This window comes from Pithys albifrons, chromosome 14, assembly GCF_047495875.1.
Source record: "Pithys albifrons albifrons isolate INPA30051 chromosome 14, PitAlb_v1, whole genome shotgun sequence".
NCBI lineage: Eukaryota > Metazoa > Chordata > Aves > Passeriformes > Thamnophilidae > Pithys > Pithys albifrons.
Window position 1 is genome coordinate 321,580 of NC_092471.1, and position 22,081 is coordinate 343,660.

General features: G+C 46.5%; 1 protein-coding gene and 1 long non-coding RNA gene across 3 annotated transcripts; one reads left to right on the forward strand and one right to left on the reverse strand.

Moving 5' to 3' along the window:
• Positions 1–407: 407 nt before the first annotated feature.
• On the reverse strand, positions 408–17,717 carry LOC139678579 (rho GTPase-activating protein 20-like). Of its 2 annotated transcripts, XM_071569503.1 has the most exons (14): positions 17,638–17,717; positions 14,759–14,929; positions 14,096–14,245; positions 12,483–12,524; positions 11,702–11,786; positions 10,768–10,845; positions 10,518–10,584; positions 9,277–9,459; positions 8,396–8,571; positions 7,721–7,882; positions 6,456–6,565; positions 5,362–5,551; positions 4,653–4,770; positions 408–4,099 (listed from the first exon to the last, which is right to left on the reverse strand). In XM_071569503.1, the coding sequence occupies exons 1-14, from the start codon at positions 17,715–17,717 to the stop codon at positions 2,355–2,357; spliced, it is 3,357 nt and encodes a 1,118-aa protein (XP_071425604.1). In that variant the 3' UTR covers positions 408–2,354. The 2 variants fall into 2 exon arrangements, with proteins under 2 accessions (XP_071425604.1, XP_071425605.1); XM_071569504.1 differs by lacking the exons at positions 14,759–14,929; positions 17,638–17,717 and having other exon boundaries at positions 12,483–12,642; positions 14,096–14,165.
• On the forward strand, positions 12,548–19,268 carry LOC139678581 (uncharacterized). Its single transcript, XR_011699051.1, has 3 exons — positions 12,548–12,751; positions 12,888–13,062; positions 18,660–19,268. It is a non-coding gene; the product is annotated as an uncharacterized lncRNA (long non-coding RNA).
• The last annotated feature ends 2,813 nt before the right edge of the window (positions 19,269–22,081 follow it).

Sequence of the window (22,081 nt, forward strand, 5' to 3'; positions counted from 1 at the left end):
CTCAGTGTTTCTATTTCTTTCTAACTTGCTTGTAATTCTTTCAAGTGACAGAAATTGTGAGCTCTTAGTCTGCATTTGGTCCAGGTCTTCTTTCTTTGACCTGAGTGCAACCACTGAGCCAGTTCACAATCTGTTAGCATGTTTAGAATAATCTTTCTTCCAACAACAGGCAGACTTTTTGTATAACATTTAGTGCTGTTTCACTTTCTTGAAAAGACAGGAGTGATGCCTGAGCTACTGTGCTGGCAGAGGGTTCCTTGTTGGTGTGGCCAGCCTGGCAGAGCTCAGCTGGGAGGGGAGTGCCTTTCACAGCAGAGCTGGGTGCTTGCAAACACCAACACCCTGACACAGTGGGGACAGGGGCAAGAGCAAGGGAACAAAAGGTGACAACAGCACCACAATAACAGCTTGTGTGTCCTTTATTGAAATAGTTACAACTGCAGCTCTGGAAAAAAGACTGTGAATGCCTTATTGCTGTTCATGTGTGAGGAAATTGATGGTGGTGAGGGGTTTGTGTTACGATTATATGCACACCTTTCATTATACTAGGGCCACAGAGGTGATCAGAGACAGAGAGCGCCATATCTGAGAGTTAAACACACTGCACATAACAAAACAAACCCTACACACTGTGGAATGGGCTCTGGGCTTCCCCCTGGCTCCCGTGCCTCAGTGTTTGATGGTGTGAATTTGGAGTGCTGGGCCACGTTCCTGTCACTGACCCTCACAGGCACCTGGCAGACGAGTGAAGGGATCTGACACCTCCTAGATCATTTTGCAGCAGTGGCTTTCCCCTCTGTGCAAGGACTGAACGGTGGCAGTTGTCAAGCACCTCTAGCTCTGGCTATTTGCAGACACTCAGCAGCTTGCAGGGCACTACCTTTCAGTCACTAGGATTTATGTACTCTTGTCCTTCAGCCATTCACTGTACCCTAAGTAACTTTCAAAGGAACCATCCTGAACCTTTTAACCTTTGAGACTTTTCCCATTGTTTTCTTAACACTTATCGAACTAATGTGGTGTTCTCAGCAACTTTTTAGAGCTCAGCTGGCAGCATTGTGTGTTATGGCTGTGGTGCTTCTGAGCTTGCCTTTGAGTGGACTTAGGGGATGATCCAGGAGTCCACTGGCTGTGCCTCTTTGGTGGGCTCCACCAGCAGCCTGCTTAGCGTGTCCCTGCCTGGAACTTCTCCAAACTTAGTTCTGCTGGAGCACACTCGGCCACGTACTCTGCTGGGTGGGAACTCACTCAGTGCTTTTCTGAGCCAGCATTGGTGCTGTTGAAGCCTGGACAGTCTCAGAGTATGGACTGACAACTTTCTGGCCAGATGGGACTTTGCTTCAGCATCCACTTGACAACATTGCTGACAACTTCCACAACTCCTTGACCTCACACTAAAGCCAAGTCCTGCTCAAGTCCCTCTCAGCATAACTAGGAATTTGATTAGTTGCCCCATCCATACTGCCTCTGGAAAGGGGCACCATCTTTTACAGAAAAATAACGTCACCTTTCGCTAGGACTGAAAGGACCAGCTACTCCCAGAGGACACTGAAGAACATTCATAGCCCTGTCAAAGTGACAGTGTTAAAATCCTTTATAGTAACTGTGTCTCTGTCAAATGCTAGTTTTGGAGAAGGAATGAAAGAATCAATGCACAATTAATTGGGGAAAAAAGCAATCCTGGCGTTAAAATGTTACACATGATGTCTGTCAGTGAATGCTGGTCTTTAGACTCTGTTCTGCAGTTGGTGTTTTTGGAACCCAAGTAGGTCCACCAGTAATGGACGTGGGCTTTGAGCTAGACCCTGGGGGACAACAGACAAACAGAGCAAAGCAGCAGTGACTTCTGGAACAGAGGTGAAGGATCTTTCTTTGGATAAACAGTGGTGATGAACAGTGAATAATTGTGGGGTTTGTGCAAGAGTAAACATTTTTAACTAATTCTGATGGAGCTCGAGCTGTCCCAGTTCTCTGGTCATCCACACACATTAGCGGCTGACTGGAGAAAATAAAGCAGTTTCTCCCTTCCTGCTATAAAAAGAAATTGAGTCAGGCCCTGTACAGGCCTCTCCCTAATTCAGGGAGAGTCTGATGCCATTCAGCCCACTACGCACTCAGCCAGTGAAGTTTCTTCCACTGAAAAAGGGCATAAAGAAAACACAAGAATAGCCCCCCTGTCCCCACCCTCCCTACCAAAATGAGTATTGAACCCCAACATTACATATATATTAGTGTCACTTTACACTTCTTGTCCCATGTAGCCTGCTAAATTCTTCACACCCTGATCATATATTACAGAGTATTTTCTGTTGCACATACACAAAAAACCACTTTGTTCCTTCACATCCATCGCTCTACACGAATGTCTCTTCGGCAAAGGCCACTGTGTCACGCTGCTCTGCAGCCACGTCTGCCAGCGGTTGGCTCCTGAGCCACTCCCCCCTGCTCTGGAGGAGTTCATTCTCCACTGCTTCCACCTCCATCGGGGGACAGGGCTCGGTTTCCCCGTGCTGGAAATACTCCCTGATGGTGTTTCGGATGGAGGCAGGGAGGATGATGCGGATGGTGTGGCTGAACACGTTGCAGCCCTGGCTCTGGGTTGGCGCCTGCGCCATCCCCACTGGGTGGCTCTCCAGCTCCTCAGGCATGAAGGCACTTTGGGAGCTCTCTCCGTGCTGGGCCTCTGGGGGTGGGACCTTTGGTTCATGTTGGCAGCACCTGGAGATGGACTGCAGAACAAGTGGGGTGTTCTGCCCATAGAAAAGTGTCTGGGGGATGTGGACTCTCACAGTCTGCAAACTCTTGCCCAGGCTCTGCTCACTGCTGCTGCTGGGCAAGTCACTGCTTCTGATGTTTGCCACAGATCTCTCCTCTTTCCTCTCTCCCACTGGAGGCCCCCAAGAGCTTTCTTTATCTGGGGCCACATAAAAAGTTATCTTGGTGCGCTTCAGGCTTTCCTGGCTCAGTGGGCAAGCATCAATGCTTTTGATTTCTATGTTCTTCACTGCCTTCTCCCTCTGCTGCTGGTGGCTGACCTGTGAGGATGTCTGGCTGGATGGGCTGGCAGCTGCTAATTCAGAGTTTTGTTCAAATTCTTTGGTATAATCCTGGCTCGGGAGCCCTAGGCTGTGACCTACTGCACAGCTCAGTTGTGTCTCCTCTTCTTCCCAGTCCATGTCAGGGGGTGGGCTTCCCACAGCAGCTCTGCTGACAGATGGAAAACTTTTCCTCTCTCCAGAGCAATGACTGCTCTCTCCAGCCTTGTGTTCATACTCGGGGCAACTGTCCAGGTCACATGGATGTAAAGGCACCGGAGACGTGAGGGATTTGTGCTGCTCTTTTGTGGACCTCTCGGCAACCTTGGGGGACACAGCATGGAGCCTGGCAGAAGGACCAAACAGGAATGGCTGAGGTGAAACATCTATGGAACTAATGGCTGATGACTCTGAGCAGTAGGAAAAAGCACTGTCTAAGGAGCTGAGTGAGGAAGCAGATGGGGAGGTGGTAGTAGAGGACAGACTGGAGAAGCTGGACCTGTTGGACAGGCTGGACTTCTGCAGGCTGAGTTGCTTCACCTTGGAGCTGGTCTGAGATGACTGCCACAAGTTCTGCCTGGCCTTATTAACCCCAGGGTTTAGGCCTTCATCAATCAGCTTGTGGGTCTCCACTTGCAGCTGCCTGAGCCTGTGGATGTAGTCTGTGTGGCTGTGCACGATGGTGGCATCGCAGCTGGACTGGCGAGCCACAGGCTCGTGGCCCTGGGCGGGCCCCTGGGAGTGGAGGCAGACGCTGGGCTCGGACGAGCAGCGGTCCCGGGCTGTGCTGAGCGAGTGCAGGGAACCCACGGAGCAGAAAGAGCCCTCGTCCTCCAGGAGGTCACAGCTGTCTGCACTGGCATTCAGCTGGGCTTTGCTTTGGCAGCAGGCTGTGATCTCGCTGAACAAGTCCCAGTCTTCCTGATCCTCATTCAGGAACAAGCTGCTGGGCTGTTCAAAAATGGCATCTGTTTCAGGTTCCAGGTGGTGCTTTGGCCCCTTTGGATCACAAGTGGAAAACTCCAGCTCATCAGAGGAATCATCATGCTGAGCAAAGCCTGTGCCTGGGGCAGAGGACACAAATTAATTTGTTGCATATATATATAGTACTTTACAACCAAGGCAGGGAAATTGTATCAAGCCCATGGACAAACACAGATGAGCTATTATTTTCACTGGGAATAATAAAAAATTCTGGCTTGATGACCTAAGTTTCAGCACTGGCCTGTATTCCTAGGACAGCTAACATTCAAGTATCTCTTTCCATTCAAGCATGTGGTTTATCTTTACAGACCTAACCTGGAAAAAAAAGATGGCTGGGACACGACAGTGCTAAGGCTACACTGAATTCCTGCAGTGGCTGGAGCAGGTTGAACAGCATCCCCAGGGAGCGACAACCATGCCCAGGGACACATTCGAGGTTCTGCACCTTGTCCCTCTGCTTTGCCATTTCTTTCTGCCTATGCTTGAGAGGTAAAGGGAAAACCAAATCCAACTGGTTTTCAATGCTTTTCCTTAGAAGAGACATGAAGGTAAAGCAAACTCTTTTGCATGAGGACTTTACCTTTTAAAAGATTTTATTAAATGTTTCTGGAAGATATAAACTGACCAACTTACCCAGAGATTCTGCTGAGTTTCTGGACTTCTTTTTGTCAGGTCTTTGAAACAAGGAAGCAATATCACCCCCAAAAATCTCCCCTGAGTTTTCAATCAGGAACTGCACTAACAAGGCCACCTGGCAAAACAGGAATTCACAGGTTTAGTTTCATGAAAATGGAGCAAGGCATTTACAGCAAGTAAAATAATTCCCAGATTGTTCCTTTTCTTTTGACAAAGATACAGTTTCCTCAAGAAGCTGTTAATAATGTGGCAATGTGTCTGTATGAACTATACCTGAGGCAAGAATCTGAGCTATGTGAACTGTACTGTGAACCAGAGACAGCATGTTCTACAATTTTTGTTACTATTGCTGACACCTCATAAGCTACAAGCAATCACTGCTCCCCTCTGGGGCACTGTCATGCTCACTGCTTACTTTGTCCCAACCCAAGTAGCAGTATCCAACTTCAGATGCTCCAGTTTTTTTGTGCTTGCTTGACAAGATAGGAGGTTCATCTGGTAAAAGCAACAACTGCTTCCCTTTCCACCCTGGATAGCCTGAGAAGCTAAACACTCCTCCCAGTGTGGGCACAGCTGCACAGGGAAAAGGACAAGGCCTGGATGCCACGCAGCCATCTCTGTCACTGACACTCGGCCTTCCTTTAGCCTACAAAATACAGTGGACGGGGGAGACTTTGCATGTGAGCCTGAGCCTATGCAAGATTACCTTCTTTGTAGACTGGCTCTCCTCTTCAGGCCCAGTAGGACTTGGTAGCCACAGCATATTGGGTGCTATGCAAAGAGCCAGGTTAAAGGCATTCATCTGATTCACACCAGAATTCTGCTCAATATGATGGAGGACTCCAAAGAGGTGTCTGAGTAAGATGAGGTTAGCCTCAGGAAGCTGGTTGACAAGACTATTCAGGGGGCAGAACAAAGGAAAAAAGTGCTGTTCACATACATCTGCTCTTCAAATACCAGAAGTTGTTTCTCAAAACTCTTGCCCTGTTCTGCCCCTTTGCACCCAGTCTGAGACATTCACATTTTATAATAAGGTGAAACTGTGACACTCCTCTCCATCAACTCATGTGAGAACCACAACTCTGCATCCACATTGCCTTCTTCCTCTGGTCCCAGAGCTGCAGGGACAAGGGTCTCAGGTCTAGAGCATGTGAGGGAAAGAGCCCACAATGGCTTAGCAAGATGGGGCCCACCCAGAGGAGGCATGCACAGTTCCAAGCCCAGCAGCACTGCTGTGTCCTGTGCTATGGACACTACAGAGGAAGGAGGCAAGTGGTGAGATTCAAAAACTGAGTTAAGTCATAGTTGAATATAGTGGATATCCCACAGGAGGCAGCTGAGCTGCTCTTGCTCAGGGCAGCTGTTTAAAGGCAGTAAAGTTGTTTCCAAGGTCTCAGTCACCACCTTGACAGGGCTGTTTCTTCTAACTGCCAATGTGATGATCAGTGCCATTTTGTTCACATAAGGAAAAAGTTACTGTCATTAAGGATCTAATTCTGCTAACTTTGATTACTCCTGGTGGCTGAATTATTGTGCTTTTTCAGTTTACTGGTTCTGCTAATTTGAACTGGTCATCAGAAAACAATTTCATAATCACTTCTCTAGGGTAAGAAATGTTAATGATGTTCATAAAAGACCACTAAAAGGAAAATGTCCTGATCAGTGACAGTGGCCATCAGCAGTAGGTCCACTGTGGCCCGGAGCATTGCCAGGAGTCTCCTAGAAGATGAAGGCTATTCTTAGGGCTGTATAGTCCCCCTTTTCCCACCAAAAGAAGCTTTTACAAAGGCTTTTACGAACCTTTTGATAGCTTCAATCTTATGTGCCCGATTTTCCTTGTCCACAGCTTCCATCCACAGTCCGTGCATGTCTGAGGATAGAACACTGTCAGGTATATTTCGGAGAAAATCCTAAATTAAATATATATATGCAGAGCAGTCTGGTCAGTTTTGAATTCCTGATTTCAGTTTCACAATGCATACAGTCATTGTTTATTCATATTAAGCACAAGATAAAACAAGACATGACACAAACACGTTTATCCTCCCCTCCCAATACCCATCAAGCTGTCCTCCTCAAGTTCTCCCATGGCAGCACTGAAGAGTGAATAGGCAGCCCTCCTGTTCTGCCCCTTCTTCACAGCAGGACTGATCTCCACTGCAGCAGAGGACTCAGCCCTGAGGCTGTGCACAGATCTCCCTGAAACATTTCTCAGCTAGAAGGACTGCTGGTTTTATTCAGGGGACTATTTAAAAACTCAGTGTATGTCTTGCATCAGAAAGTGTATGAATATCCTCCCAGACAACAGCTTTTTGAACCAGGCCAACAAGAAAATGAGACAGGGATGGTTTTTGATCTATTTGATGCCCAAGTTATTCTGAGCAATTTAATTGCCAGTGTGAAAGGTAGGCTTTTTCTTACTAAAACATGGGTCTTACCACAGGCTTCATCCCCCTAATGCCACAACCCCTCTGGCTTAGGTTTAGAAGCTGCTTTCCCTCTTGCTTGCTGGCTGCTCAGAGGATAAAGGCTTGGGGTCCAGAGAGCACAGGACAGGTCCTTTGAGCTGTCTGGGGGTTTGCAGAGCAGTTGCCCTCAAATGGCATGAGTCCTTACAAACCTCCTGCAGCCTCTTCTCTGCATTCAGAAATGACAAAGAGCATCTCTGCAGCTGCCACCCAAGGGCTTCATGCACATGTCAGGGCAGCATCTGCACTGCTGAGTGTGGGCTCTGACATGTTCTCTGGCACTGTACAGACACCATGACTGTCTTGCAGGTGGGCATCATTGTATTTCCTGCTCGAGGTGCTTTGTTCCAGGGAGGTACAAAATGCAGCCCTGTCCTGAGGGCCACTGTGCACGTCTGCATGTGAACACAAGTGCCACTGTGTCAGGCAGACACCTTTGTGCACACTGATGGACCGAGCCATCAGCTGAGAATGTACCTTGCTGGAAAATGCTTTCTGTTCCCCTGAAATCTTCCTTACTCATAAAGACTCATATTGCTTCCTTGAAGAAGGAAGGTACCATTAGCCCAGACAGCTGAGTTACTTGGCCAAACATACCGTGATGACAGCTGCAGCCACAAAGACTGACTCTCCATCCACCTGAACGTCATCTCCAGAGTTCAACTTCTCTTTCAACTCCTTGCAAGTCTTGGCATTGGCTGAACGTCTGAAAATGCCCCTAGTAGAGGGACCTTCATGGTACAACAGGAGCAGCATATCCTAAGAGAAAGCCCAGTTGTACTTAAGAGCCTAACACTTTACCCTCTTGTTTGTGTATATTACACTTCATGTGTTGTAACATAATTAGTGTAAGACCTAGTCAGTAAGGGGAAGAGAACAATACATGACATTTGTCCTGATTTAACCAGGGACAACAACCCAACAGCCAACTTGCAGGTACAGTTCATGTGGATACACTTATCCTGTGGTAAGTGTGAGACCAGGGCACTCTTACAGTGAATGAGGTCTATGCTATGTAGAATGGCAGAATTCACTGACACTGCCCCTTGTCAGCCAGTGATGACCTGGAACAGGACAGATATATGTGAATGAAGTGATGTGGATTGCCCAAGAGAAGGATGTTCCTGCCCTTGTTACTGAGCTGAATCTGAAACACAAGCAAAAGATGGTCCTCTTCCCCATTCAATCCTCATAGACACTGCAAGTGGTTTTAAATTCTGGGCTAAACATGTCAAGTTTCTGTCAGGCCAAATAGTCCAGGCTGCTCCTTACCATGATTGGCTTGGGAAGGATCCCGTCAGGACAGACAGAGGTGAGGGACAGGCCAAAGAGCTTCCGTGGGGCGGTGGGTGAGTGTGCAGGGGCACTGCCCGTGGGAGCGCTGGCGCTGCGGCGCAGGGCCCAGCCAATCAGGGACTTCTTCCTCTTGCTGTGCTTCTGCAGCGGCTCTGAAGGAAAACACACAACTTTGTTACGTGCCCGTCTGTCCCTCCTGCTGCCCAGTGAATGATCGACAATGGAGGCAGAGTCCACAGCAAAACAAGGACTTTCTACCCTCCCCTGTTTACTAACTGCACTCTTAATGGGGATGGTCAGACAACATACAGCAGTGAAACCCCTTGTTCAGCTCTCAACCATCAGAAAAACTCTCACTCAACCACCATTCTCCAGGGAGCCTTGCTGTCTGTGCAGTGTGGGAATTTCTTCACTCTCATGACCAGTGACAGGACTTGAGGAAACAGCATGAAAGTGAGTCAGGGGAGGTTTAGGTTGGATATCAGGAAAAGGTTCTTCCCCCAGAGGGTGGTTTAGCACTGGAACAGGCTGCTTAGGGCAGTGGGCACAGTACCAAGTCTGACAAAGCTCAAGGACCGTTGGAACACCCTCAGGGACAGCATGAGACTGTTAGGGCATCCTGTGCAGGGCCAGGAGTTGATGATCCTGATGGAGCCCTTCCAACTCAGCATATTTTGTGATTCTATGATAATGACTTGCAATTAAAAGCTAATCTGAACATTTGTGAAGACAAATTTCATCTTTCTGTCAGGTATGAGAGCAACTGGGATATGTGTATGATGCCAGGAAGAGTTTGGCACTGACATGGAAAGCAGCAAAATCTCTGCTGGACTGTAACACACTCCTGCAGACCCTACCTCTCCTCAGCTGCACTGGAGCTTGGAGTCTGGGTTTCAGGACAAATTGACACTGCTTTTCCTTTGGGAGAAGGAGGGAAGTCTCTGTCCCATCAGCCAGGAGGGTGTTATTGTTGATTCTTTGTTGCTGGTCAGCAGAGTCCCGGAGACAGCTCAGTGCGATACTGAAGGGATGTTCGTGCCCTGCTGAGCAGAGTTGTGTAAAGAGCAAGCAAAGATGTAGAGCTATGTGAAAACAGCTCCAAATCTGGGTAGGAGGAAGCAGCCACATCCAGTGCCTCCCACTGCAGCTTGGCCTCTAAAAAAACATTACTTGAAACTTCCATGTGTGAACTGAAGAGGCCAGGGCACATCCACACACACATCTGATCACTGCTTTACAAATAAGTTCATCCAGTTAAACCTGGCCAGTCATTCCTTATTAGCAGCTCTCCAGAACACTCTGGAACAAAGCACTATTGCAAACTGAAGTGCAAGGAAAACCAAATAACCACCAAAAAGTAGGATGAACATGTTGGTTTCCTAACTAGATGCTTATATGTTACAAATGGACCATCTAAAATTTCTTCCTTCAGCTGCCAAAGTGCTTTCCTCTGGACTTACTGTATTCTTGCTGAGTGATCACCTGACTACAACAATTTGTTTGGCTTCTGACAGAGCCCAAAGGCAAAGGGTCTGATGGACAAAAGTGGACATCTCTATCACCAGCAACGAAGGTGGGCTGAGGCTGCCCCCAACATCATGCTCTGCCTGTGAGAGAAGCCTGCAAAGCTGAGCAAGAGAGTATGACCAGCCTGTAAACCTGTAGCCCTGCAAGCTCATACCAGCAGCCATGGGGACTGGATTGGGCTTTGAGGCATGTCCTACCCCTGCATCACATCTGCTGCACAGATGGAATTTCTTAGGCCAGCCTAAAGATCTCCCATTTATTTGGAGCATCTGCTGAAAAGTGTCATGGCCTCGCACCCAGAAATGCACAGATTTGCTTGGAAAAGGAAAGTAAGTGTGAAGATCTTCAAAGATGTCACCATGCTTTCATTAAATGGGGATGTTGAGACCACAAAAGCCAAGTCACATCTCACAGGAACTTGATGTCATCTCACATCAGCAACAGTTTCACCACCATTGCTTCTTTAACCAAAGGGTGGAATGTTTGTGATGTTTCTCTGCCACATACCCCAATATCATTTATCACTGGTTCCTTTGGTATTAGAATTGAGGGAAGATGGGAGAGTTCTTACCAATGAGAGGGTAAGCAGGCTCATCTTCTCCTGAGACCACCCAGAGGTGGTGTTCACTGGTCCTGCCCTGGTGGGCGAGGAACAGAGAAGAGAAAAATATTAGTTGAAAGGGCCCAGGGTGAGAGTCCACGAGGCTGCCTTCCACTCAAAAAGCAACAAACAGCAAATCTAGACTTTTCAACATCCACACTGTCCTGTAAATCAGGTATTGCCAGTTTCCTTAGCTAAGATCTGGCAATTTGCCACTTACAGGGAGCCCAAGCTGTAGAAGGGTCTTCTTCATCACACTCTCTGCAGTTTCCACATTGGACACATTAACTGCAGTAGTCTAGAAAGGCAAACAGAGAAAATACAGGAAGCTAATACAAAGGGGTGAAGTTTGGTTGCACTTTCCTGTAGCTTGAAAATCTGGGGAAAATGTCACTCCTCTGTCTAATGACTGCCTTTACTAAATGGTCACAGTTGAGAAAGCTGTAGTAATGTGAACTACACCAGAAAGGGTGATGGCTCTACAGTGTGAAAGCTGTTCTCCACTGTTTCTTCTATCATGGATCTATTGCACTATCCAAAGATTTCATCCAGCAGAAATCACAGAAGGTGGGTGGCACTGAGACACCGTGTTTGATCACATCAGTGTTTACCTGATCACAATGTCACTGTCACTCAGAAGGGTGAACATGGAACAACACTCATAAACCACGAGTGTCTGGGGTTGCTCTTTGGGAGGAGAGTACCCAGGAGGCAAATATGACCCACCAAGCTTTGCATGAAGCCAAGAAATGTATTCTAGACTGGGACATATTCCAATAAATGAGTTCAGGAAAACATACCAGTGACTTCCTTAACTTAAGAGCACTGAAAATAGGAATTGACTGAGCACTCAGCCACAAGCCATCAAAGATTTTGAAGTGAAGCAGAAGGAAAAGAGAAAACAAGCCAGAGGCCAAGAATGATCTTAAGTGCTCTTGGTAAGGGTTTGGCTACCTCCTGGTTTCTCAAACCAAAACTTTCCCAGTGGGCTTCCAGTGGGAAGGATGCAGATACCCAGATGCACACCCTCTAAACCTTTTTATCTGGGACTTGAAATTGAAACAGGAATAGCAGTGCAGTCCTGCCTTCTCGCCCCTACCCCACTGACCCCTGTGTAGTCTTGATCTGATGAGCAGGTTCTGAGCTTCACTTACAGAAGAACAGTTGTCGTCATCCAACACAAAAATCTGAAGAGTCAGATTCTTCACAAATTCATTCCGTTTTACCTCATTGATATGCCTGAAAGTCAAAGAAAAGGGGAAGGAATATAATTTCCCAACCAAACTTGAGAAGGACCCTAAAATTGGATGGGACATCCTCCTCGATACTGTAATAAATACAGATTAATTATGATATATATGAATGTAATGTTCATAGTGGGGTCACATGCTCCCACTGGCTTCTATATCCACGTGGAGCTCAAAGACTAGCAACACTCCCATATGCAGGGAGATGTGTCCTGCATAACACCTTCAGTGTTCCCTCAGGATCACTACTGTTGTCCATAAATCAGGAGACTTCTTTCCCTCTCTGTACCTATAAAAATACTTGTGTCTGGGTGTTAGTGGAAACAACACATAAAACATAACAGGAAAAAGAAAATGCAGCAGTCTGTAGATGCCACAAAATACAAACTCTAGTCCAAATCAGAAAACATCTGAAGCATCACGAACACTTGCGACACTTCCACAGTGATTACCAAAGTCAACCTCCAGCTCCAAAGGAAAAAAGATGCTCCAACAATATCATCTTCTGGTGGATCCCATTTTCTCCCAAATGTTAACACTATGTTCAGATTTCAAAGGTGGACTTTTCGAGCAGTAGTTAGACATTTAATGTAGCGAAAATCAGAGTGCTGTTTGATACCCAGCATTGAAAATTGCCTGAGGGCCCCAGAAGAACCACCCAGGAGGAGATGGAAGGAGGGTCACTTACCTCAGTAACGCTGACAGCCATCGTTTCTTCACATCAGCTGAGCTGAAGACAAAAAGGGAGGCAGATCATCAAACAAGTGCTGAGTGGGTAACAGCTTTTGGAAACTCTACCCAATTTCATTTATATATAGCTGCAAGTCAAAGTTCCTTCCTGCAAAGCCCTGGAACAAAAGCACAGTCCTTTCCTTATTCTGTCCTATTTTAACAAGTAACAATAATAGTCACAAAAAAATCCCAGCAACACACTGGACCACATTTCCTGTCAGCCTGGTGAGTGTTCAGATGAGGGATAAATAACTTTCTGTGAAGTTGGAGTTATATTGTGGGCTCTTGTTATTTTTGTAGGGACCTTTAATTGCTATTTTCTTTCTGTTCATATTTCCTTCCCAACGTCTGCTCTTCCTAGAAGCTTCAGCTGCCAGTACAGGTTACTCAGGCCTCAGAGAGAAGGAAATGGAACTGCTGTTTTATTTGGGCTAAGACAGAAACAGGAGCTTGCATGTCGGAACATGAGCCCTCATCAGGAATGCATCACCTGGGCAAGACCATCACCTCAGTCCTTGGAAATGATGAGACAGCAGGTATGAAAACCATGACATGCTTCCTATTTCTTTTTCCACCAAGGCAGCTGCCCCACAGATGAAAAAGCATTGGGCCAGATCAGCACTTCCCAGCTGTGCCCACAGAACCCCTGAGGACAGAGTGACCCTTGAAGACTGCTGACCTCTCTGGTCTACAAAAGGAAAGTTGAAAAACTAATCCCTGAGCAAGCAGTGACCTGAGTTCCCTGTGATATACGAGATCTAGATTCCATTTAGCCAGACTGGACTGAGCTCCAGGTAATAAAAAGGTCACCTCCTTTTGGGAAAGCCTTATTAGCTCAGGCTTAACATTGGGACCGCCCTTGAGATGGCATTTGGATACAAATGGGCTACTCTCTAGCCTGCTCCATGCCCTCCTGCATTTCTATTTTTGGGGTTAGCAAGGGGTGAGCAAGCTTCGGATGGTGCTACTTGTGCAGACCCACCTTGAAGTACCTTTCCATTTTATAGTCCACTACTGTGGGTTGGGACACCCTGGCAAAAGGGTGCAGGAGGAAGGTTTGCCCAGGAGCTGCCTGTGCCACACCAGGGGTGGTAAAGTATTCAATCCTGGCACAAGGCCACCTGCCATTTTTCACTGATAACTAACCTATCCTTCATAATGAAAAATTCTCAAGCTAGGACTAATCTCCTACAGAGACAGTGGCTGGCAGTTGCTGGAACAACATGCTTATAGTTATCTGGTAGCTCAGGCTGGTTTGCTAGAGCAGATTTGGTCATGATGTTCCAGAATGCTGTGCACCTGGGTTAGCCCTTCCTATAACAACATTTGCAAGGTTGGTCCTCTAAAAGGCTCTTAGGGAGAAACCTGCAGATATCTTTCTAAGGTGACTGTCTCCAGCTTCTCAGTTTTTACCATACTACCTAATGTGAGTGCAAGTCCTTTATTCAACAGGGAAAAGGGCAGTGGTAGAGTTCGGGTCCTACAGCCTCAGTCATTGTTTCACTTGACACATGGGAGACCTGGGCAGCTACTGGGATGCAGTGGGAGGTCTGCTGTCTGATAAGATACCTGAAGGTGACAACATAGTTGATGGTAGGCCAGCCAATGACAAATGAATTCTCAGGACTCATCTTTTTCTCTGTCACTTCACTGAGGCAGGAGCCGATCCACACTTCGCTCAGATGCACTTGCTTTTTCAGCTTCAGGCTGGAGGAGGATCTGCAGTGAAATTATAAATTCCTTAGGCCATATCCTAACACCTAGACCTCCAGAGTTTGGTGGTGCCTGTTCCAGTCACACTGATGCAGTGACAGATGTTAATTTATATGTGGCAGAAGGAGTTAGACCAGGAGTCAGTTTTGTCCTTCTGCCTCTTGCCCTTCAAGCAACCTCATAAGGGAAAGGGAAAAACTGATTAGACAACCCTTTCCTTCAGGAAAATGGAGTGAAACATTATGTGCTTGGTTGAGAAAAATTTCTGAAGGTGGAAGGCAGAGATACCACATTTTAGATCTACATTTTTTAAGAAGCATTGTTTTGAAGGCTGCCAGTTGCTTCACAAATAGATTAGAACCTCATAGACTCAGAATCTCCTGGGTTGGAAGTGACCCACAAGGACCACTGAGTCCAGCTCCTGGCCCTGCACTGGACAGCTCCAAGAGTTCCACCATGTGATGTGGGCTGAGCACAAGAGCATGTACTGGGGAAAAGGAGTGTGTGAATTCCTCTTACTTGGACTTAGCAATGACCACCACATCGCTGAACAAGATCAGGTGTCTCTCCTGGGTCTGCAGGCCCACAGTCAGCTGCACTCGCTCCTCCAGGATGAAGGTGGAGCCTGGGCTGCTGAACACCCCACTTGGCACCCCATTGTCAGAATGGGAAGAGGAAAGGGTAGTTTCCCTGGAGGAGTAAAAAAATCACAAGAATTTCTCAGAAGGTTTTCTCAGAAGGGTTTGTGATTAGACACAGGTGTCTGGTTTTGAGCAGCCCATCAGCACCATGCTTTTCCCAGCACTGTCCCTACTGCTCTCTTGTATGACCTGCATTTGCCTGTCCCTGCCCAATTAATTTGCCAACCTCAGACAGATGGAAAACTGCCTAAATACCCACACCAAATCTCGTGAGGTTAAGCTGCCAAAACAGTAATTTTTGAGTAATTTCTCACACAGGTAAAATATTTATTTCCTGCATGTGTGTGTGAGCTATGACGTGACAATGGAAAGCCCATACTTGTGGCACGGCTCAGACAGGCATGGGGGGAACTGTTCTTTCTGCACGTTTTCCATCCAGACTGAACTGTTTCTCAGTGCAAGGGCTACAGCACAAAAAAATGAACTGCATGTGCTCATCTAAGTCCAGACATCTGATCCTGGCTTGCCTGGCTGCCATCCAGCCTCTTGTTTCCACGGAGATTCATGTAGGTGCTGACCATTTCCAAAAATCCATGAGGGTTTTTGCATGTTGACTTCAGTCAACAAGCCATCATAAGAATTGAACCAAACCCTCTCCCTATGCTGTCCCCAGCAGAAAGAGCTCTGCCAAGTATGATCTTGCACCTCAGCATCCCCAAAGAACACCTCCTCAACGCTGCTCTGGGTTCAGGTCAATAGTGCTGGCAGCACAACAGCTCCCACCACCATTTCTGGGTCTCAGAAGGTGGGATGTGCTGCATGAAGAAGGAGTAGCTCTTTGCTCATTCTTGTTTGGACAGTGAGTTCGTGTGCCTGACCCTGACTTAATTAGTGAACCTCTGAGACATGGCCTTAGATTTATGTAGAGAGAAAAAACCCCACAAATCCTCCTGTCTCTACATATAGACAAAAATGTGTATCTTGCCTGAAGGCAAGGATGATGTGAAAGAGATACTTGTCTTCCCTCCACCCCTCAGCAATACTGCTCTAAACTGAGGGCAGTGTCTACACAAACAAATGAAAAAACACATGAGCTGTAAGGGTAGTATTCTTGACATTGTTGATCTTAACTCAGTTTCCACTGGCCTCATAACTGAGCTCATTTGATTTCACAGGAGTGAGGTTAAAGTCAGTCAGTAGCTGCTTTTCTAAAATCATCTTTCAGGCACAGGGAACACCTGCACTCTGGCAAACAGAAATTCCCTCTTCCCTCCTCACTGCTTCACAGCCACTAACAAGTGAATCCTGGGCCAATGCAATTGTGGGGCTACAGGTGAGAAGCTAAATTACCTTTAAATGTGATATTAAAAGGTCTCTATGTCCATCAGCTGAGCAGTGGAGCCACAGCATCTCACAGTCTCAGCAGTGGATTTCCTAAAGCTGGAGGAGTTACACAGCTTTGTAAACACAACAAAATAGAGAAAAAAAATCACACTAATACTCTGGTGGCCTAAGCAAAGATGGCACTGGACCAGCTCCCTTCATAGCAATTCATCATAAGAAATATTTAAAGCTTCCCTCCCTCACAAGGATATTCTCCAGCCAAATAAAGTCAAGAATTTGTTTCTCTTCTTTATCTTTTTTTCTCCTAGTGCAATTTAGATGGGGTAGGAGGAATGACAAAGAAGCCATGTAACTTAATCAAAAGATAACCCAAAGAAAATCAACCCTGCTCCTACAAGAGTGACCCCCATAGAAGCAGGGTGTGCTGTGCATCAATCACTGATGGTGTGATACAGAAGGGACATTCTGGTCCAGAACAAAATGTCAATCAGTTCAGCTTTATTATCTCTTTCTTTCAAAGAAAGAAAAACATCAAACTAAACAAATCCCTCAGGAAATGTTATTTGTAAGATTCCTATCAGAGTAAGGCAGAAAGAACTGTGATATTCCCTTATCTGTCTTCAGCAGTAACATGGTGCTGCAGGAGGAGGAAAGGATGATGTCAAGAAGAACTCAGCTCCCACTGTAGGACTGAGCTCAGCTAAGGGCTAGCACTTTGTGTTTCAGCAGAGGGGTGTGTGTCTGGCACAGGGGCCCCTGACTCTGCTGACACTGCTGGTGCTTCACACCTGCAGGAGCAAAGCGCTGGCAGAGACTTGACAGAGCTGCAGACACGGGAGGGAGCTTTGCACTGCCTGAGCTGCAGTAACGAAAGCTGCTGTGCTCTGACAGGGATGTGGCTGTCCTGGAGCACAGCTGCATCCCACAGCTCTCCCAGCAAACCTCCTGAGCCGATGCCATTCCACGCAGGGCTGGCAGAGCCTGGGCAGGGCTCCCCGTGCTCCCTCCATCTCCAGAGGCAGCTCCAGCCCCCTCACCTTCAAAAGGTACCTGTATCTGAGCCAGGGCCAAACCTCAGGGCCAGCCCTCCCACTGGCAGTCCAGCAGATGGAGCAGGGGCTGCAGAGAGCTTTGGCAGTGAGTAACCTGGGGGTGGCCAGGTGGGGAAATGCTGTCGTGAAACACCAGGATGCTCCTCAGTCCTGGTATGTGAGGTGGCAAATGTTGCCCCAGCCCACGTCCCGTGTCCCACTGTGTCTGTCTGGTGCCTTGTCCCTCTCCATCTGCCCCTGTCTGCCCCTGCTGCAGAATCAAACTGCCCTCTACATTGTTAAATGAATTTGAAAACGAGTTTGATTTCAGTCCATATAGGCAGAAAGATGGTAACAGGAGTCAGAAAGGTAGTTCTTCTACCTGGAAGGGGACTTTGACTTGCCAAGAGCTTTAGAAATGGCAGATGGGGTAGATCGTCTTCTCTGGACTATGGGCTTCATCTTCTGCAAGACAGAAAGACATTCCAGTCAGCCTGGCTACCTTGGAAGCAGACCTGCTCATTGCACTCTACAAGTTCTCCTTTCATCTAGCTAATACCCAGGAAACCTCAGCACTGAAAGCCATGATCTGTGCTGTCAGACAGTTCCCTCCCCTTCCTGATTATTAAAACACTTGTCAACTCTCACATTTATGTTTTCACAGCCAAGTCTCAAAGTAATGACAAGAATAAGCAGATAAAAACCCCAAAGTATGAAGGTGAGGAAAAACTTCCAAACACACATGCCATGGAATAGTTTGTTAAGGAAAGGTATAGAAACTCAATTTAAAACTGGACTGGACAAAGTTATGAACAGCAAATAATACTGTAGGGAGTCATATTTTATGGGCTGGAGGAATGGTAGATTTTTCTCTACTTTTATTTTGCATGACTTACAGATTCAGCAAACAGGCTGTTATTAGGTCCCTCTCCTGGCAGCTTAACCTCAAGACACTTGTGTCCTTTAACAGCCACAGCCACCAAGTCTTGTATAATACAGAAGTGGGGTGACTGTGAGACTTGACAGTTAGACATGATAACCATCCAGCTCAACATATACAGAGGTCACAGGTCTCCTTTTTTTTATTACATGAATTTTGTCTGGAGAAAGACAGCAGATTTTAGCCTCAGTGAGAAATCCTAACATTAGTGGCTCTTGATTAGTAAGCATGGGAAAATCTGTTTCATGGTTCATTTCTAATTTCAGCATTTGCTTTTGTTAGAGTTTTAAGTGCCAGGAAGTTTAAAGCATGCTGAGAATTACTGATCTTCTGATTTCTGAATGCATAAAAATATAAAAAATCCTAAAAATAAAAGAAACCAGGAATTTTGGTTTGAGGAAGGAGAGATCCTACAGAGAAAGCGTGTTCCTTTTGTTAACTGTTACTTTTTGTTACGTTTCAAGGTCTGTGCTGAAATACTCTGTAGGAGCTCCGTGGTGTCATCTCTGAGGGACACAACACTATCACAGCTCATTATCTTATTACCACATTAACATTCTTACAAGATCAGAGGAAGGTATCCTCATATCAATGATGGAAAGGCCAAGAATAAAGTGATATAAATGAATTTACATGACAGGTGGTCACCACATTGTACTGAGCGTACAGAGCAGCCTGGAAAGCTGGCTGGGGCCAGTTTGAAGCACCTGCTCCTGCCAACCCTCCTTGGATCTGCAGAGTCTCAGCATGGCTGCAGGTCTGCCTGCAGGGAGTTGTGTGAGAAAGCCCAGAAGTTACAAAGTGGGCATTACCAACCACTTAAAAGTTGATGTAAGTGATTTAAAACAGTTAAGAAAGGAAATCCATGGCAGACTCTGGCATGGAGTCCAGCTGCCAGGAAAGAGTCACTCTCATCACCTTCCACTTAGTCTACAAAATGCCTTTTGACTTCTGCAACAAAAGATGTGGCAATCCTACAGCAAGAGTGTTCTACAAGGCAGACTCCTGACTCTTGCCTGATCAGGTCCAACAGAGCCCTTCAAAGCACAGACGACCTTGTGAAAAAGGGTGTATGATTATGTAACTCAAAGCTAGAGTGGGCTTGCAAGTGTAATTTAATAAAGCAATTTTCTAATGTATGAACATTCAGCTTTGCAACGTCAGTAGCACTCCCTGAGCAGGTTCCTTGGGTATGGGTTTATCCATAGACAGAGACAGATGGATGCAGTCTCTCCCTCATGCCCTAATATGACATTGCCAAGCAAAAGTCTGTCTTCACAAGGAGAACTGAGTAAAAATAACATCAGCCCTAAAATGCTTGTTTGAAAAAAAGGAGAGTCCCTACTAAAACAGAACATCTGGCTTTCAGAGTGCCCTAATAGGATAAAATGTTCCTACAAACATCATGCAGCCTAGTACCGGTCATGTGGTATCTCAGGGTGGGAAGTGAGGGTGGTGTGGCCTGGGTGTGAACAGCAAAGGGCACTGATGGAGAGAGCAGGTGAGGCACCTCAGTGTCAGGGGCACTGCAGCAACTGCTGGAATGGCATTGGAATAAACTCATGGTACCTTCTGTGCCAAAGAATCCCACAGCACATAATACCTTACTCCAGGTAAGGCAATCATTTTGGCCACTCCAGAACTCCTCTCTTCTGTGGTACAAAGTGGTACCAATGACATACATTACAGAAGTGTAGTGTGGGAGGACATTTTACCCAGAGTAAATTTCAGGGAGTTGGTGCTGGTAGATTTCTTCTGACCACTGGGAAGAGTTTCAGACTGCATCTGAATGGTGGCAGTGATACCTTCCAAACCTTGCCTTTGCCCACACACTGTACCTTTCCTTAGGGATCTGAGGGCCTGTTCCCCAGCACTGCTTCCAGCAGGCATTGGGCTACTCCTGGAAGTCTCAGAAAGACAGAACTAGGGGTTTCCAGTGAAATGCTGTGACTACAGGACACAAGGTACTCCCCATACTTTCTCTCTCCAAATAAAATGCTGAGATCATGGGCTGTCCAGAGGTCCAGCCTGACCACAAACAGACTCCAAGCAAACCAAAAAATGGCTTTCCAAGCCCTCAGACAAAGTCTCTTTGACAGCAGTTTGTCACATTCCTTCAGCAGAACATTACTGAGATGGTAAAATCCCATCACTGTAGTTAAGGCAATCATTTTGGCCATTCTAAAACTATCATCTTATTGGGGGAACATGACACAACTAATTGGCACAATTTCACAGTTCACATACTTAATTTGCATATTTAATAGATGAATAATAAGTTGTTCCACTTTTGGTTTCAGTAGCCATTCAAAGTAAAACAGTTGCTCATGTGCTCCCTCCCTGCTTGGGAGAACCTAACTGTGTACCCTATTTTAAACAATTTCAGTGTGTCTGGGCCAGCTCATGTAAGTGATATTTCCTTAAGAGACTGCTGGACAAGAAGAGTCTTCCAGTGTCATGTAAAGGCACTCTGAATCCTGCCTGTTTCTACGCTCCACAGTTTTATGGTTTCTTGCAAAACCCCCTCCCATCTCACTACACAGAAGAAGCACCACAAGACCTCTGTCTGACGCTGGTCCCTCTCGTCCTCCTGCCTGAGGGCTGGGCTCGAGCAGAGCTCGCTGGCTCTGGGGGGGTGGCTGGTGGCACTCAGTCAGTCTCACCTGTCTGCCACCAGCACCGGGCAGCTCTTGCCCATGAGCATTGCTTCTGGATGAAGGAGGGGACCTCATGGGGCTTCCCCCATGCTGGAGCCAGGGAGTGCTGTTGGTGAAGGTCAGCTCTGCTCACATTCATTGGGCATGGAATTGGAGAACCACCAAAGGACATGGCATGATCTCTGTGCTGTTTTGGTGCCATGGAAACAGATGCTCACTCACCCAGCGTACTCTGGAAGTGCTTGAACACTTGCAATGCTCTGGATCATGTTTGTGCGTTACTCATCTCTGAGCTGCTGATTTTAGCTGTGTATTTCTTGGCACTGGGGATGTTGTAAGTCTAATGCCCCTCATTCCAAAACCATGTATGGTCTATGCTACTGGCTCAGCTGGCCAGCAGCAGTGGATTGTTTTCCCCCCACTGACTTCTGCACTTGAATGTTATTCTTGAGATAGTTAAGGTGGGATGGAGTTGAAAAATAATGGCACCTGCTTAGCACATGGTGGATTTTCCTTCTGCCAATAGCTGGTCAAAGTTTGCAATGCCCATGGCACTGGAATGCTGCTGTTTAGTTTACTTCCCATTCAGAAACGAAAACAAAATTGGTTAATAGTGCTATTTTTCTGCAAAACCTAAACTGAAATATTTGTTTCAGAAACACTGATACGTTGTTTCTTTAAAACCACGCTGAGCTTTCTTCCACCGCAGAAGTCAGGGTGGGGCTGCCGCACCACCTCACACCTACAGGAGAAAGTTGTTGCTCCCAGTGTTCTTAGCTGCCAGGTTCTGTTACTCTTTTATGATGTGGAACATTTGGCCGTCAGTGCCAGTCTCCCCTTGTTAGACAACCAGTTCACTCTAGCTGCAAAGATGGTGAAAGGGTACATCTCTCTAAAAAAAACACCCCAATTTTTATAAATGTGGACTCTGTGTCCATTCCATAATGACATCCTCATCTGTTAGGGAGGCTTATGTTGCCAAAGACACAGTCAGAGTTAAACATGGGCCACACTATCTTCGATTATTTGAAGCATCCCAGATTGTTCAGAGCCAGTAACATCAACATTGTTCTCATTCTCAGATGGATCTTGTGAAACACTCTCTTCCTACAAATATTCTGATCACATATCAGTGTGTGGTGTCAGAGCAGATAGCTTATCAACTGCTATTAATTAACTGGGCAGTTTTCAGTGGTCTACTGGAACAGGGCAAAAGTTACTGAATAAAT

Coding starts and splice junctions, on each gene's coding strand:
- LOC139678579 (XM_071569503.1), bottom strand. CDS start 17,717: ATGAAGCCCATAGTCCAGAGAAGACGATCTACCCCATCTGCCATTTCT. Junction 10,585..10,767: donor TTCTACAGCTTGGGCTCCCT/GTAAGTGGCAAA, acceptor CTCGCCCACCAG/GGCAGGACCAGTGAACACCA. Junction 7,883..8,395: donor TCCTTCCCAAGCCAATCATG/GTAAGGAGCAGC, acceptor GCTTTCTCTTAG/GATATGCTGCTCCTGTTGTA.